General features: G+C 39.6%; 3 protein-coding genes across 3 annotated transcripts; 1 reads left to right on the top strand and 2 right to left on the bottom strand.

Annotated features, from left to right (window-relative positions):
• The first annotated feature begins 4,149 nt into the window (after nucleotides 1–4,149).
• Nucleotides 4,150–7,956, top strand: LOC105233850 (probable inactive protein kinase DDB_G0270444). The gene is made up of 2 exons (XM_011216022.4): nucleotides 4,150–4,423; nucleotides 6,898–7,956. The coding sequence occupies exons 1-2, from the start codon at nucleotides 4,375–4,377 to the stop codon at nucleotides 7,902–7,904; spliced, it is 1,056 nt and encodes a 351-aa protein (XP_011214324.2). The 5' UTR covers nucleotides 4,150–4,374; the 3' UTR covers nucleotides 7,905–7,956.
• A 375-nt stretch (nucleotides 7,957–8,331) lies between these two features.
• On the bottom strand, nucleotides 8,332–10,987 carry LOC105233851 (uncharacterized). The gene is made up of 2 exons (XM_011216023.4): nucleotides 10,466–10,987; nucleotides 8,332–9,001 (listed from the first exon to the last, which is right to left on the bottom strand). Exons 1-2 carry the CDS (start codon nucleotides 10,854–10,856, stop codon nucleotides 8,361–8,363), a joined length of 1,032 nt encoding a protein of 343 aa, XP_011214325.2. The 5' UTR covers nucleotides 10,857–10,987; the 3' UTR covers nucleotides 8,332–8,360.
• Nucleotides 10,988–14,522: 3,535 nt separating this feature from the next.
• On the bottom strand, nucleotides 14,523–16,423 carry LOC125777446 (general odorant-binding protein 68). Its single transcript, XM_049452385.1, has 4 exons — nucleotides 16,239–16,423; nucleotides 16,096–16,152; nucleotides 15,127–15,279; nucleotides 14,523–15,050 (listed from the first exon to the last, which is right to left on the bottom strand). Exons 1-4 carry the CDS (start codon nucleotides 16,281–16,283, stop codon nucleotides 14,676–14,678), a joined length of 630 nt encoding a protein of 209 aa, XP_049308342.1. The 5' UTR covers nucleotides 16,284–16,423; the 3' UTR covers nucleotides 14,523–14,675.
• Nucleotides 16,424–17,679: the final 1,256 nt, after the last annotated feature.

Genomic DNA, 17,679 nt, shown 5'->3' with positions numbered 1-17,679 from the left:
CTGTCACAAACAGCTGTTTGTTTTTGCACACTTTTGTAATAGATTCGGTAATTCGAAATAGTAGTAGCGCATGTATTTTTAACCGTTTGAAATGTTTTCGCGCTGGTGTTAAATTTAAATTTTTGTTTAAAGCTTTTTATCCCACCTTAAACGTAAATGAAGAAAATTTGTGATGTCCATGAAAAATTTTTTGAGCAGTTAGTGCCAAGATTGAGGTGGCCTGTTATCTTTGAAAGCTTCAAAACTCCCTTGTAGCAAATGCGGCATGATCTTGTACAATAACAACCTTAAGCACTTCCTTACGGTTCTTTTTGTTATTGATGTGTTCCTTTTGACCCCATTTCCTTCAAAATTTGACATTTGAATGGCGGAAATGGTGGTTTTGTGTGGCTAGAGAATAGTTTTATTTTTATTAAAGGACAATAAATCAGATTTTATCAATTAATTGAATAATTACAAGAGAGTTAACGAAAAATGAGTATATACATATGTACATATGTGTCTTTGTATATTTGTTCGCGAAATGAATGCATTCTTTGTTTGATTATAAGAACAAAATTTAAAAAGATGAGACCAATGTTATACTGTGAAAAAATGTGCATGTTTTTATAATTTCGTGGAAAATATAAAATATATAAACAATTAGTGTTTTTTTTATTTTAACGTTGCGAGCCGATTGCATACATTTTGGTCCATCCTAATTTTATGGCAAAGGTAAGCTCACTTGGTTCTAATAAGTTATCTTATTTGATATACTTACATATATGACTTACATACATATGATCAGACGAAAATATATATGTATGTATATGTACATATGAAAAATATATGATTTTTACGAAAGCGCCCCAGCAGAAGCTGCTTGAAGTGGAGTTCATTATGATATGCATGCATGCATCCCGTTGTAGTTCGGAATTCAGTGTTCTGACATGTTTGTAGCTTCCTGACTACGTTTCACTGTATCCAGCGAGCATATTCGTGCCGCGTAGTTAAAGGTCGGCCGGCCGATTGCCTTGCCAACAACGTTTCTTTGTCTTTTCCCCATCTGCAGCCGGCTAGCGACTTGAGGTTTTTGTTGCGGCTCTGAGAGGACCCGGATTCATGTGGTGTGGACATAGTCCAACTTCCTGAATTTCATTTTGTAACTTAGTTTTGAACAGCTCAACTAGTTCCGGTGGGGAAGGTAATTTTTCCCTGATATTGAAAAAAGTCATATTCCATGACGCTTTTTATTTTGATATGATATGTTTTCGCATATAAAATTATTGGAAAATTTTGTTCGAGTTTTAAAGTAGCCAATGGAGTAGGAAATATGTTCAAGTTTCCGAATGTTTGAGTAATCGTGTGCTCGAGTTTTCGCGAGTGTGTAGATAGGTATACAGTCAGAGTGTGTAGATAGGTATACAGTCGTTCTCGGCGATCCTCATAGTCACTAATGGAGACTATGCGAAGTTAGGCATCGAATTTATCTCTTTTTGGCAGCGAATATCCTGTGGATTGAAAAGTTTTTAAACTCATCAAGACATCGCCAACCATCACAAATCTCTATCCTTGCCTTCGATCGCTAATCCTAACTAGTATACAGTCAAAGTTTTCATACAATTATTTTGAAGTTATTGCTCTGCTATTTTTGAATTCAGGATTTCGTAAAAAGAAATATGGTTTCGAATAATACCATTTCCGAAACCCATAATGTATCCGCCACTGCTCATAAATCGTCGAAATATTTTTTTTTCTCTGTTGATATGACTATCAGTGACATCTGTGCCAAATGTCAAATCAAAATAATCATTTGGGGTTAGTAGACGCTTGTCTTTCTGAAGTGTATAAAGTGCGTTCGCCGATTTTTACGAAGGATGAAATTGTTCAAAATAGAAGTTTCATTAAATTTTGAGTGCGGAACCAAATTTCTGGTGCCGATATGTTAAAAATGTTGAAAAAGGCCTTCGGTGATAATTGCTTGCCGCGAGCTAGTGTTTTTGATTGGTACTGAAATTTGGCTCGTCTTGGAAGACCCACACGGTCGATTGCTGTTTTGTTTCGGGCTCATACGCATAGATCCATGATTCGTCACCTGTGACGATCTTATATCTTTACACCAATCCATACGAGCCCTTTTTTGAGCGATTGTCAAATTGTGCGGGATCCAACGAGAACAGACCTTTTTACGGCCAGGTGTTCATGCAATATCGGAGGGATTAGTGAAAATATTTTTGAAAGATCATGTGGGCGTAAGAAAACTGAAAGCGCGATTGGTTCCCAACTCACTAAATTTCTTCGAAAAACAGCGTCGCATTAGCGTCTGTGAAACAATGTTTTCCACCTAGCATGTCACGAAACGTATTATTACTGACGATGAGTCTTTTATTTATGCTTATGACTCGAAAACAGACGATCAATCGGCCAAATATCGTAACAAAATTGAGCCGTAGCCGAAAAATCCACGTCAAAGCAGGTCAAAAATCAAGGTTACGTAGGCAGTTTTTTCGATTATCGCGGTGTGGTGTACACTGAATTCCTTCCGACCGGCCAAACGTCAACAAGGAATACTATGGAGTGTTTTGCGTCGTTGGCGCGAAGATATTCGTAAAAGAGGGCGGATTTATGGGCTGACGACGTCCACCGTCACATACTACATTGATTCTTCGTGAGTTTTTCACCAAAGTTTCCGCCAATATCGTGCCGAAACCACCGTATTCGTCTAATTTAGCTCCGTGTGACTTCTGGCTATTCCGTAAACTCAAACGACCACTCCGGGGAAACCGTTTTGAATCAATTGAAGGCATTGAACGTGAATCGTTACGGGTATTGAAGGCTATTCCGAAAATTTAATTTGAAAAAATGTTGACACAAATATATTGGGGCCAAGGGGCATTACTTTATTTTACTATTTTTTGCTTATAAGATTGAAAATACATTGGATAATAATTTTGATATTAATTCGATATTGACGCGGAATACTTTTTGACAAACTTCTACCCTTATAAGTGTGAATATGTGTATAGTATTTCACAATATATGCAAGTATGTTGTATACAAGGTGCGTTCCAAAGTAAACAGGACTTAAAAAAAAAACAGAACAAATGGTTGATCAGCAAAATCAATATATTTTATTCAAAATAACCTCCTTCTGTTTCAATACAGCTTTTTGCACGGTCCAAAAGCAGGTTGAACGTGTGTTTTAGCTCGTTGGCCGGTATGGCCGCCAGTATGTCAGTGCTAGCCTTTTGAAAGGCCTATAGGTCAGCATAACGTTTTCCTTTCATGGGCAAATGCATTTTTCCGAAAAGAAAGAAGTCACACGGTACCAAATAAGGTGAATATGAGGAGTGGTTAATGGTTAAAATATGATTTTTGTTCAAATAATCGTCCATCGAATGTTGGATTCTGAGCAATTTTTGGTCGTCAGTCAATTTTTGCGAAACAAATCGTGCACACACCTTTCGTAAGCCCAAATGTTCGCTCAAAAGGCGATAAATCGATGTTTTGGAGATGTTCAATTCCATGCCACATCAAGTTTTATATATATACTAACTGAAATATATATTTTTTACCCTTATGACATTGATGCGTTTCTTTTTAGTATCCTTTTAACTACAATTTTATTTGCGCAACAATTAAATAAAGCTTAACACACACATGTCCATAATTTACTACATCCATACATACATATACATTTACATTCATTAGAATTCATTTAGTAACTCACACAAGACTTTGCACTCACCACTCAGGAGGGTAGTTTTCGAAATTTCACTTTTGCCTTTCGCACCAACACATTTCACGAATTACTTAGCCCTCTCAGCAAGCAGCAGCCGCCTTACGTCTGTCGCTTCTGTATGGATGAGCGCTAGCTAGATTAACGGTAATGCTGATGCTAACACGAACGAAGTGCACACAGCCGAACCACCGAACAACAACACACACACACACACACAAACAAACTTGCATTAGCATACACACGACTTCCTGCCACCAGCCCAGGTCGGCCGCCAACCCACCCGTCCGTCGTCAGACCCCTACAACTGCAGGCTGGCATTGCTGTAAGTGCGAGCGCCTCCCCGTCAGCGCTTACAGACCCAAGCCAACACACGAGCACAGTGAGAGCAGATCTAACGACGAGAGCGACAAGCGAGTCAGCAACACACAGAAAACGGTAAATCACCAGGCGAATGTGCTCAACAACGAAGCTGTGTCCGCAAGGATTTTTACAGCATCGCTAGGGCGCTTGCGACAGCACGAAATTAGTTAGAGAAAACAAACGCTACGCAGTAGATCTAGTGATTACAGCCAGTGTATATATTACTTAGAAAAAGTAGCAAATCGGAAACATCAATAATATCGAGCACAAATTAAAAAGTGAATTTGGACGCCATGTCGCAAAAATCTGCACCAGCAGCGCATACTTTTGAGAATGATAACAGTAAGTGAACAAAAACAACAAAAAGAGCAGTAAATTTGCTATATTTTGCTCAACCTACTATGAACGCATGTCTGTTTGTAGGTTTGTGTGTGCGTGTGTTTTGCCCTTACGTCACTGATTTACAGTTCAACAGATTTTCTGTATCCTGACAAGTTGCTGCGCTGCTGTGTTGTTAGTGTTGTGCTACAAATTTAGCTTCTTTCCTGCGCCTAGTTGCTAGCTAGTGAAGTGTTTGTTTGCTTTTCCATCGCCAAAAATGTGTATACAGCAACAAAGCAAAACGAATATACACACACACACATATGTATATGTGTATGTATGTCTGGTGTTAGTGGTTTCTTGGAGCGCGTTATCATTACTGGCGAAGTACACAAGCGAGCAGTTGAATACTTGTCGCTAGCTGCCTCTAATCGTTCTCCCCTTTTTATCGCTTTATCAATTCTGTTTTGCTACAGTTTCTGTTTCTTTGCTTGTGGTTTAGGAAAACGAAAAGGATTTAGCTAGCAGGCATAGCTTCGCTTGGGCTGATGCTGTGAGCGCCAAGACTTTTGCTGGTGTGTGGTGAATAAAGAAAAGTGCGCGTTTTCACCGCGAGTGTGAAAATAGAGAGTTACTACATACATACATACAAATGCACATGCATATGTGTGTGCCAAATCTGTTTTCTCGCATTTTATTAAGTAACAGGACAATTGAACTTGTCTCCGGCTTACCATGGAAAAACACTGTTTTTTTGGCAAAATTCCTTTTTTCGTTCAAAATATAGTGGGTCTCTTGAAAGGGCGCATTTGTTGTACGATTTATATTTTCGTTCAAAGTATACCTAATTTTCGGCGATCACCTCTTCATTCCGTTCCCATAACAGTCGGCTCTACGTAACCGGAACGGACCCGGTTTTTTTTACGGCCAAGGACTGTCAACTCGGCAGAATTCTGCCTCATCACAACAACATCACGAAAATTTCATCTCTTCGAGTATTCTTTTGAGCTCTGAGCACAGGAAATAGTAACTCGGAGCCATATCTGGAGAATACTGTGGACGCGAAAGCAATTCGAAGCCCAATTCATGGATTTTTGACATCGTTTACACTGACTTGAGACACGGTGCACTGTCTTGGTGAAACGGCACTTTCTTCTTCTTCAAGTTCGACGATTTTGTGTTTAAAATAGTCCAATAACGCTATGAATGTCGCTATTGATGGTCCTTCCTTTTCCAGCTAGTCAATAAAAATTATTCCATGCGCGTCCTTATATACAGATGCCATAACCTTGCCAGCCGACTATTGTTTTTTCCTTGCTCTGGAGCTGTTTCACTGGGATGACTGTTGATTGGACTTCGGAGTGAAATGATAGAGCCACGTTTCATCCATTGTTACATATCGACGCAATACTTCGGATTTATTACGCCTGAACATCTCCGAAAGCCACTCCGAATCATCAACCCGTCGTTGTTCTGGGTCTAAAGGCAGCTCGCGTGGTACCCATTATGCATAGAGTTTTCTAAAACGCATATCGTGAAGGATATGTTCATGGTCATCCAATATTATTTTGTAGACTTTTTTGCTTCCCTCGTCGGTAAACAACTTCTTTTAGGCGTCCACTTCAGTCTTCGGTGCTCATACTTAGCATACCAATAATTGATGGTGGATTTTGGTTGGGTCAGTGTCCGGAAACTCGTCATCAATACAAGTTTTGCTTGATTTGTTGAATTATGTCAATGCCATTGTATATCTCGTACAGCCCATCGTTCCATAGACTACGGAAGTTGTCATCGTCCATCAGATGATTAGTGACTAGTAGTACTTGGTCTTTATTCGTCGAGAGAAGACTTTACTTCTCAATTTTCCTGCTCAGTCCGAAGTAGCACCAGTTGTCAGGAGGTATTCTGCGTTGGATTGCAGGCTGATATTATTATTGATGCTAATACTGGGTCCATGATAGACGAAACTGTTTACGACTTCGAAGTTATGACTGTCAACAGTGAGGACAGGAGATATTTCGTCTTGTCCTCGTTCACAACCAGATCCATATGCGTTGCTTCCTTAGCAGAGCTAACGTCGCGGGGTTTGAAACCAATTATGTCAATAACACCATCGGATGCCAGCAGCTATACACTTTTATAGAAGATTGTACCTTCTCTATTTAGTCAATAGCTTTGTAGCTTCGTAAGTTGAAGAAGTCACACGATAGGGAGTGTCTTTGTCTGAAACTTCGCTTGGTAGCGTACCGCTCGGAGAGATTCTTTCCGAGGAGCTTTCGGTGGGCGAAGCATTTTTTGGAGAGGCAGCTTTCTTTTTAAAAATTTTAATTTTAAATTTAATTTTTTTAATAATATACCGTTTGTGTAGAGTCCCGAAGACATACTTTCTTTGTCAACTCAACAACAACTTTTGTGTGATGTGCGTTTTGGTACAATTCAAGTTCTTAAGTTTTCACCACATAATTTTCTCAGAAAATCGAACGCTCATCTTCCAGATTACTACCAAATCAGCGATGAAGATCTCGAAGACTGCGATGATCTCAACGATGACTGTCTACTAGAAGAAGTGGTAGAGGGCAGCAATGGAAACAGCATTACAATCGGTGGACGCGGCCCCTACGAACGCGCTTGGACCTCGGAAGCAACGCGTGCACTCATACACATACGCGGACCGATGCAAGGCATGTTCACGGAAGGACGTCAAAAGCGTACGGCACTTTGGTTACACTGTACGCGACAGCTACAGAAATTGGGTTTCCGTTATAGCGCGGCGAAGGTGCAAAAGAAATGGCACAACATATTGATTACGTACAGCAAGAACTTGCCGAAGAAAAAGTCCAGCGGCTATGTACATTGGGAATTCTTCGAGGAGATGCATAAATACTTGAAGGATAAGCAAGTAGATATATATGAGTTTCAAATGCAGTCATCGTCATATACGAAATCGGCCATTCAACAACAACAACAGCAGCAGCAGCAACAACAACAGAAGCAACAACTACCGCAAACTGCAGCTTTTCGTGAGCTCAAACAAGCGCCCGCACTCACCAATGAACTGATGGCACAATTCGACGGAAATCAACTGTCGTTGCTGGCCAACATAGCCGAAACAAATATGGACAAATCCAATGATGAGTTCGACGAAGATTCGACCATAATGTCGGAATTGAAACAACCAAAAGTGGAATTTAATGACAACGAATTGCCGTTGGAAATCTCTCATGCGAACGGATATAGTAACAAATGTGACAACGCGCACTTTCCGTCTGTCGTCAATGCGGCGCAGGAGGAAGGCGTCTGGTGGAAGGACTATTTCGAGCGCAAACTGGATGTGGAACGTGAGAAAATCCAATGCCAAAAGGAGTTGCATCGTGAACAAATGCAATTCCAAAAGACGACCGCGCTGCAACAAGAGAAAATCGAGCGCTTGAAGATCGATGCGATCAACAATTTGACGGCGACGCTGCAGAAGCTGGTAGAGACGAAGAATCGCAAGGCGTAGAGCACTGTGAAATGAAGAAGTTTCATTGATTTTCATCGTTTTGATAGAGTTAAGTTAAGTTTTGGTCATCAGGCCAACAGGCGTACATAAAGTTAAGATTTTGTAGAGTGCGAGTCTCAAAAATATTTGTGGAATATGCATTTTTTATTAGGTACTATACATTTTCCTTGAATTTTCATAAATTATTATTAAAAAGTTTAACCTAAGAAGTCAGTTTGGACATCTAAATCATACCTCAAAGCGCCATGCTCACAAATAATTTTTTCTGGTTAAGATATTTTGCCTGGAGGCCATTTATATTTGTGGATATAACTTTAGATGTATTATTAAATGTAATTATTTTTAATACCTGAATATAAATTAATGAGTACAACTTTAGGCTCACATTGTTTTTTTATCAAGAAAAACATTCAAAACTTCCAAAAAGTTCATAATTTGCTGCATTTAAGGTCCACCCTACAACTGCCAATCGATTTCTAACACTGTAGCTACTGAAGCGGCTTTACTTTCGACCGTCTCAGTGCCATAGCTGAAGATCCACAAGTCCGTGGAGAAAACCAAGCATTCGCCAGCGCCCAAACGTATATTCACCACAGGACAGCGATTTGTACACGGTTGCTTCGGACGCAGACGTATGTCAAAATGACCGCTCAGTTGCTGTACGAAGATCAAGCCATGTAAATAGATTTCATTAAATTCTGCGTACGCATAGTTCTGCGACAACAGCGCCCAGCTCGAGTAGAACGGCTCGAGATGCAGTGGGTAGTAGTAGGGTCGTGTGACGAAGCGACGTGAGGCCTTGACTGCGCGCCGCTGACAATTACGAAATTGTAGAAACCATTTGTTGTGGGCCGTTGCTGTGTGCTTAATCTTCTCCAAAGCCAATTCTAAGTTAAAGAGTTTTTTCAACATTAAATTCGTTGCGACATCGCACGGATCACTTTCAAGGAAATCCGACGAGGCGTTGTACATTTGATTGAGCAGCGTGTCTAGCGTACGCGGTTGATGCGAGTCGGTCACTATTACTGGCCAACCGCGCTCGAGGTACATTGATTCAAGTGTTGAGAAGGTGATATTCGTTGTGGTGGGAATGCGCTCTGGAAGTGGCAGAATAGAGTATATAAAATATTTTTCCGTTACTACGAGTTGTGGGTATATGCAACGCACTTCCAAAATAGTAGGCGCTTGATCAAATCGAACCTGCAGGACTTTTCTTTGTCAGTCATTTGATCAAGTTCCACCTATTTTGGAAGTGCATCTTGATGTAACTCGTTATTTGTTCGGTTGTACCGCTATCAAGACGCTTCCGAACGTATTATGAGTTTCTATGGAAAGCTTTTTCCTGAAAGCAGCATAATCTGAAAATGATTCCTGTTGGCCGAAGTGGAAGTTAGGCGAAAAATTTATCTTGGATGCTCTTGGGAGCTTTGTTATTTCTAAGGTCTGCACCTGAAACCACTATGTAGTATACTTATTTCTGATGCCAGCAAGCTTCAGTTTCTGGAAGTTATCTTTCTTTTTGTCTGATATACATATATCCAGCCAGTCGGATATTCGGAAGTTTTCTTATGACAATCTGGTGCGAAGAGGAAATACGGACCCACTTCAATCATCTTTGGTACCAAATCATTATACTTATATGTTTATCTAAATATTTTTGCCTAATTTTATTTAGATGGCTCACATATTTTCGTTGAAAACCGTTCCCGAAATTTTTAAGGTATTAGTTTTTCACCTAAAATAGAGAGCTGAAGGTCCCTTAGCTTGAGTCTGCTCTGTCATCATCTCTCTTAATTGTCAGGTTATAAACTGAGGACACTATGAAATAACCTTCTTTGAGCCTTTGTACCTTCGGAAAACGTGCAATAAGACAATTTTTCTATATGAAATGGACTACCTGTCGACAATATTTGGAGTTAACTAAATATATCTCTAACACTTGGAACATAAATATTAAACATTATGATTTTGGTTTCTTTTGGGTATAAGGAAATCTTATTGTACTGGATACTCTCTTACCAAATATCATCAATAAATTGGGTTTAGTAAACGATTTCCACTTTTTACTATTCAGAACTGTCAAAAATAAATGCAAGTTTTGTTTTACTAAGGAGTTTCTTTCAGAACATATTAACGAGTGAGCACAAACCGCATTTTCTCTGGTTTTTTATCTGCATTTTTATAAAACAATATTAGAAAAGTCACAAAAAGCAAAAAAACTAGCATCCGACTTAGAACTCTTGGGATAAGCTCACTAGGAGGAGTAATTACCTCCAAACTCATAATCTAACTGCTTAGCCCGAAGTGGAAACCTCTAAAAGGTTGAGGATAAACATCAAAACCGGACAAAACAATGAAAGCACATAAAAGACATTTCGACAATAAAAGTATTGAAAAGACGCAGTCGATCAATTGAGGTTTCTAAATTCTATAATGAGTTCTGAACTCTTACTTACATCACAAAGCCGCATATTTTCACAAAGATCACAATAAAATTGTCTTTGAAGCCACAATTCAAATGTAAGAATCATCTTACTACAAACTCCCTGAGCAATACTCACCTAACGTCTCGCAGAGCACACAATTACCCGCTTCAGTTTCGTAGCGCGCTGGGATTTTAGTTGTGGGTGCCACACTACCGCCGTCCACCTTATCCACTTTACGTTCAATCAGACAGCGACTATTATATAATGGTGTCCAATCCCAATAGGGCAACACCTGTATCAGCAACAAACGTCCAATGGCACTGACAAACCAACTAAATTCATCGCACCAATTGTAGAGCAAGCACAAAGCACCGAAGATGGCCAAAACAACGCATGCCACCGCCGAACATCTGTTGCTGCGACGTTGCAACAACGGCTGGCATATTGCACGCATCTCGGCGGCGCTGAAGCCCTGCTGCTTACACTCTGCAAAGAAATCAACAAATTCTTGTTCCAACGTTGCCATGATGAGCGTCTGCACGCGAACACTTTGCGTTCCCGAATGAGCGTCAGCAGTCCCACGGTGACGTTAGCCGTTGCAAAGACGGAACGTGCAAATGTGGCAAATTGCTGTTTGTGGCTGCTACCGCACATGCGCGCTGCTCGCATGCCTGGCTGCTGGCACATCTGTCGATAAGCGAGTTAAGGAGTTTAAATCGAATTTAACACTTCATTGCATGCGAAATTGAAATTGAAAGTGTGGCGCGATTTGTCGGGTAAAATTGCATAAGGGGACACGTAGTTAAGAGTGAAAGGAAAAACTTAAAAAAAATATATAAATATTTTAAATTCACCCACACAGACTTATATGTGTATTTACTGCTGACGTATTGTCTCCTTGGTGATAAATATTTGATTAAACAAATCGTTAACTCTTTAGAAGAATAGAAAACTACTTTTGACAGTACGAAATCAGCTACCTTTGCGAGGGCTGCTATATATATTTCTGGCCTAATAATGAAAATAGGAATATTTATCAACGAAAATGGTTTCTTTTTTCGTTGGATTTGGCTCGTCTTGGAAGACCCACACGGTCGATTGCTGTTTTGTTTCGGGCTCATACGCATAGATCCATGATTCGTCACCTGTGACGATCTTATAAACGTCTTTTGAAGCACCGCGATCGTATTTTTTCAGCATTTCTTTACACCAATCCACACGAGCCTTTTTTTGAGCGATTGTCAAATTGTGCGGGATCCAACGAGAACAAACCTTTTTTACGGCCAGGTGTTCATGCAATATCGAATGTATGCTGGTGGGAGAAATGCATAGGCATGCCTCTATCTGAAGGTATGTTACATGACGGTCTTGCATTATCAGTTCACGTACGGCATCGATGTTTTCTGGCACAACGGCTGTTTTTGGACGACCTTCACGGAATTCGTCTTTGAGCGAGCGTCGGCCACGATTGCATTCGTTGTACCAGTTTTTCACAGTGCTATAGGATGGTGCTTCATAGCCATACAAAGATTTTAGTTCATCGATGCACTCTTGTCGTGATAATCCACGTCGAAAGTTGTGAAAAATGATCGCACGAAAATGTTCACGAGTTAATTCCATTTTTTGGCCGAGATGAATTTTTTAATTCCCTGTAAATAAAACAATTCACGATTAAATGACAAAACGTTCTGAGTAATGTTATGCTAAAAAATGTCAAACTTTCCAATGGAAATGTCAGATTGCACCTGGCAACACTTAGTGTTGCCTAGTCCAGAAATATATATAGCAGCCCTCGTATTAACACCAACAATAATGTCAACCTTGAAATCCAACGCAAAATAATTCTTGCGAACAGGTAAAGTCCTCTCCCAATCGATGGTACGATGAGCTATACGCTGACATTGAAATATTTCAGCAAATTAAGACACAGCGGCTATGTTGGCTAGGTTATGTCGTCCGAAAACGCTCCAGCTATGAAAGTATTCGACGCCGTACCGGCTGGGGGAAGCAGAGGAAGAGGAAGACCTCCACTTCGTTACAAATACCAGGCGGAGCAGGACCTGCCTACACTTGGAAACTCCAATTGGCGCCAAACAGCGACTGGCGCGCTATTGTAAATTCGGCTATAACTGCGTGAGCGGGGTCTACGCCAATGATGAAAAAGAAGAAGATGTAAATTACGGATGTTCTTCTTAGACGTGCGGTTTTCAATGACGCCATATTTTTACTGAAGTTTGTCTTTTTAATAGCTATTACTAGATTTATACTAAGTTTGGTTTTAATAGTTCGATTCGTGTGGCGTAGTAGAATCGGTAATTCGAGCAATCATGGGTCGGTTTCGCATTGCTTTTACTCTAATGGATAATGCTTATCCTTAGAGACGCAGTACAGTGTGCAGAGAAGACGCTGTTGCTGCTGTCAAGTAGAGAAAAAAGACCCGAATGAGTCCATCCGCCAACGTGCGCAACAATTTGAGCTGTGCCCATCCACTTTATAGAAGATTTTGCGAAAAGATATTAGTAAGTGGACTTTCAACATCCAACTCGTGCAAGAATTGAAGCCAAAAGATCAGCCCATCCGTCCAATGTTTAGTAAATAGATCCAAAGCAGATTCCGATTTTCACAAGCAAATTTTGTTCAGCCATAAATATCACTTTTGGTAATCTATAAGCCTTCAAAAATGAAGGCGGTGACAATGTTACAGTCAATGGGAACAGCTATAGAACCATGTTAATGACCTTTTCATGCTTGAATTAGAAGATATGGAGGTGAACGAACTTTAGTTCTAACAGTGCGGCGCGCTAAGATCATATGATTTAACATTGCACTATTTTTTTGTGGTTTTCTGCAGTCATTTATCTATGCAAATACGCAAGAAATGACTGACGCCTTTGAAGAGAATATTAGGCGCGTTATTGACAGGGCATTTTCACGAAATTTGGTACAGATTATTGTCAAGGCAGCACTACAAACTCCACAGAAATTTGTTGCAGTGAAGAATCATAAATATTCGATCCAGTCGAAGTTAATTTTTTTCTTGTTTAAAGTATGTTGGCAATGCTTTTCATGAGCATCTCTGTTAGAAGTCATTCTTAAGATTATTTACCTCGATTCCAATTATTGAAACCATTTATTATCAATGTAATCAAATAATACTGAAGTTGGCATTTCTTTTCAAACCTGTTTTCAACTGGATGTATAGTAGAGCGGGTCATTTACATGGATCCAAAATAGGAAAATCGGGTATGCGAGAAATATTCTACTGATCATTCTGAACAACTTCGCTTAAGGGACTATTGGTCTAAAACCGGTTTTACACCAGCGATTTTTAAGGCGAATTTTCCTATGCCAGAATCTACAACTAATCGGACCCCGGCGAAGTCGATTAGCCTCAACCCATTTGGGAATGTTGCTTCATTGAGGCTGAATTTACCGACCGAAGACACCTTCTTTGCCCATCCTAGCGTTAAAGTCGTCAAGACCGACAACGTTGAATGACAGGACCCAGTGACGGAGTCCATCTTTCATCACGAATCCCGCACCGATTTGTGTTCCTTTATATGGGCACAGTAGTAAATACCACAAGGACCCACTCGTCTCAGTATTTGTTCCGTCCATCGCACTTCTTGGACGGCGGTGATGTCAGCCTTTACACTCATGAAGATATCAACCAGCTGGGCAGCGGCAACTTTCCAATTAAAAGATCGGACATTCCAGGTGCATGACCTTAAATCGTAATCCTTAGTACGTCTACAGTGGCGGATCCCAAACCAAGCGCGCAACACTGGGTAGGGATGTTTCGCCTTCTCACTTTAGCTTGCCTTCAAATGGATGAACTTAGGATACCCAGAGGATACTTGGTCAAAGACCGGCAGTCGTGAGCTGCTTGAGCAACATGTGAATGAAGCGTTTCTGACCACTACCAAGTGAATGATTAATTTCATGTTAATTTCTACACATGGCTCCACCCTATCTGATATCCATATTTGGACCCCATTACCCATAGTTGACTCTTTACCGAAAATATTGGTCAATGTGTCAGATTTATAATTGAAATTGAGAGCGACTTCTTTTCTAAAGCCCAAAGCATGAACAACTTATTAATAGTCCTGATTGACATTATCCAGAAGTCCAGAAAGCCATTCACAAGTTCAAGCATAAATGTTGGCCCAGTCAGCCTTTTGAGAAAACATTTACGAAAACGAAATTATTTCATTTATTTCAATTAATAATCTTCAACTTTTATTTAACACAAATTTTCCTTGTTCTCTCAAATAATTCGACAATATACATGCATACATATATATTTGAAATTTATGTAATTTAAGTAAATAACTTCCTTCACTTAATTGCCGTCTTTGGGAAATTTACACTGCTTGAAGAAGTTACGAGTTGCATTACACTCTGTACTGTCATTCCAAGCAGAGGCTGGGCAATTTTTGAAAGTCTCTATATTGACGCACATCATCAGCATGCCGCTTACTGGCGAACAATTGCCCATTCTATCCGCAAATTCCGGGTGTTTACTTGCCTTTTCAGCCATTTTAGCCTTCAACTCGCTGAGCATCCCGACGCAAGTCTCGAATGATTCTTCCATAACTGCAGCCATTTCTTCATTGTCCTTTACGGCTGTGTCGAGTAACGCGCTAAATTTGTCAACATCGGGCTCGCCGTTCGCCCCCATAACTTCGGTGTTGTTGAAAATGCAATCGATCACACACTGTCGGAAGCGATGGTTAGTCAAAACAGTGTCCAATATTATTATTGCATATAGGAGTAAAGAGCACATTACTTACAGGAGGTGTATGATGCGGATGATGACGACGGTCAAACTTTGGTGGACCGCCACGTCCCATTGGCGGTGGTGGTGGCGGTTTATTATATTCCGCACATTGCTCCTTCAGTTCATCAGTACTGACATCTGGCACTGGACAGCACATGTGGGGAGGCTAAAGCGAATATATTTATGTGAATAGTTAAACAGTGTTGTATAAAAAAAAAAATTTCGTTTCGCGAGCGTGGATCAAAGAACAATTCTATGACTTTGTTAAGGGATAGTTAACATTAGGTGAATCTGACTCGGTTTTCTCCTGCATCAATGGTAATAGGAGGTTGCGTCAGGGATATCAAGTTGTATTACTGTTATATCAGCTGAATTCCCATCGTTGCTGACTGAAATGCGATTATATGGTCCTTACGTTTAATTAAGTTTTAAGTTCAGAAGACTTAAGCTACCGCTGCACGTAGTTTCTTGAACCACATCGATTTGTCATACCCCACACTTTATACAGCTGAACCATCCTAATATCCCTGGGATAGCTATGATCTTTTTTTCGATCTGGAGCTATGAATTGTTTTGTCAGCTGGAGCAAATAGGCTTGAGACTATCGGCCATATACATATAAACAGCAGTGGCTTAAGTTTGTTAGATCAGGAGATCTTGAGCAGACCAAAAGTAGGTTGGATCACAGGATATTAGTGAAAGTCGAAATTCTTGTTGGACCCAGTATTTGCGATATAACACCAAGCCACTCCAGTAACAAATTACTAATTACTGACCGCCATCAAGCGCTAATATTAATGTGCCTTAGTATAATCACATTTGAAATATTAGAAAACGGTCAAACTCCGTCTTCAGCCAGCAAATTTATGTTCGCTTAAGTTGAGGCTTGTCGATTTTCTGTAAATCTCATCTTGTTAGAAGCACTTTTGATTCGAACTGATTTTTTGATCTACGCCCGTCTGCGAAATTGAAGTAAACTTACAACAAAACGTGGCGGCTTAGTGCAATCCACAGTTTCATCATCCGCGCTGGCGTGGCACTAAAAAAAAAGAGAAAGTTCTGATAATAACACAACACACACACAAACCGAAATTAAATTCGAAATTATTTCAAAAGCTGGCTGACCACAAATACAAAAATCACTACAAAATATCCAAAGTACGCCTTCATGTTGGAAGCTTGGTTCAGAAATGACAGATTTCAACTGATGTTTAGCAACTCCGACACGGCGTTTTATACAAAGTTCTATTGTAGTTTTAAATAAATAAATAGTAGAAAAACATGCCAAATGCTCGCATGCTTCACTGCCGCTAAATTAAATCACGCTTGGAGTTCATTTGATTTGATGTGATTTCATTATTTATACGCCATCCATATATATTCATATATATACAAGTATATAATACGTTTGTATGCGTGTAAATTAATTAAGTTTTTGCACTAGTAACGGTTTGGCGCTGAAATATGTAATAAAAAATATAAAATAAAGTATAATCACTCTATAAATGATTGAGAAATAGCACCCGAACTGGCAAAAACTTTCGTCGCAGTGAAGAAATAATTTCGCAATTCTCTCGTGCTTTAGTCGACCTCTTTAGTTAGTCATCAACTTCATACTTGTATATGTATAACTAAGTGTGATGGCGTCATCAGCTTAGAAAAAAATTCTAATCTTGATTTAATAAGATCCTAGAAAGTATATACAAATTTTGTAAGATTCTCTTAACTTGCTGTTTTTGGCTTTAAATTCGGTCACAATTATACTGTTTTTGAAAAAATTCAGCTTTATCGGAACGAGTCGAGCAAGAACATGTTTCCTACCCAAAACATCCACCAAAATCATTCGAACGGAGTTGCGAGAGATGTCGAGCTCTCTTGCCATCTCTCTAGACATCTCTCTAACACTTGCTTGATGATTTTCAAACATAATAACCTTCACTTTTTTAATATTTTGATAAGTTGTAGGATCGAAGGTCGTCCAGAACGAGGCATGTCTTCAACCAGCTCTCGACGGTCTTAGAAGGCTTTGTATCACTCCTAGACTTGTGTTTTTGATAAAACTGAATCACTGTAAGCCTTTTCCAACATTCGTAAAGATTCCTTACACGAAATCAATCGTCAATGAATCGTCCAATCAGTTCATATGAAAACTAAGAAAGAGCTTCAGACGTTTTTAAACTGCGGAAAGTTTTGCCAAAGATTTTCGAGTGATAGAGATCAATTTTCAAGTACTTTTCCACTGTCTATGCTTATCCACATCTTGACTTTTATAAACGTTAACAAAAATAACTTTGGCACGACTCAGTTGTAATTGATAGTTTGGTGATAGTCCATCTAAATCCGTTCAAGTCTCTTCGAGTTCGATACTCTTCAGTTTCTGTTGATGGTTTGGTTAAGATCTTTTCTTTTGAAAATCTAGTCAAGCATTAAATTGCATAACGATCTGCATTCAAAAAATTTTAATTATGTAGAGTGGATACCTAACGACACACCTAGACCTTTAGGGAGCCATTTTGAAATCACCGAGCTAAAATCCCCACATTCTATTATGTATTTTTTGAACCAT

The sequence above is a fragment of the Bactrocera dorsalis genome, chromosome 3, assembly GCF_023373825.1.
Source record: "Bactrocera dorsalis isolate Fly_Bdor chromosome 3, ASM2337382v1, whole genome shotgun sequence".
In the NCBI taxonomy this organism is placed as follows: domain Eukaryota; kingdom Metazoa; phylum Arthropoda; class Insecta; order Diptera; family Tephritidae; genus Bactrocera; species Bactrocera dorsalis.
Note: the sequence above shows the minus strand (reverse complement) of the source record. Positions and strands in the feature narration are given on the sequence as shown.

What these genes read in the sequence shown, in the direction of transcription:
- LOC105233850 (XM_011216022.4), top strand. Translation starts at nt 4,375, where the DNA reads ATGTCGCAAAAATCTGCACCAGCAGCGCATACTTTTGAGAATGATAAC. An exon ending in TACTTTTGAGAATGATAACA is followed by an intron (nt 4,424 to 6,897) that starts GTAAGTGAACAA and finishes CTCATCTTCCAG; the next exon opens with ATTACTACCAAATCAGCGAT.
- LOC105233851 (XM_011216023.4), bottom strand. Translation starts at nt 10,856, where the DNA reads ATGGCAACGTTGGAACAAGAATTTGTTGATTTCTTTGCAGAGTGTAAG. An exon ending in TGTGCTCTGCGAGACGTTAG is followed by an intron (nt 9,002 to 10,465) that starts GTGAGTATTGCT and finishes TGCCACTTCCAG; the next exon opens with AGCGCATTCCCACCACAACG.
- LOC125777446 (XM_049452385.1), bottom strand. Translation starts at nt 16,283, where the DNA reads ATGAAGGCGTACTTTGGATATTTTGTAGTGATTTTTGTATTTGTG. An exon ending in CTAAGCCGCCACGTTTTGTT is followed by an intron (nt 15,280 to 16,095) that starts GTAAGTTTACTT and finishes TATTCGCTTTAG; the next exon opens with CCTCCCCACATGTGCTGTCC. An exon ending in ATCCGCATCATACACCTCCT is followed by an intron (nt 15,051 to 15,126) that starts GTAAGTAATGTG and finishes CGCTTCCGACAG; the next exon opens with TGTGTGATCGATTGCATTTT.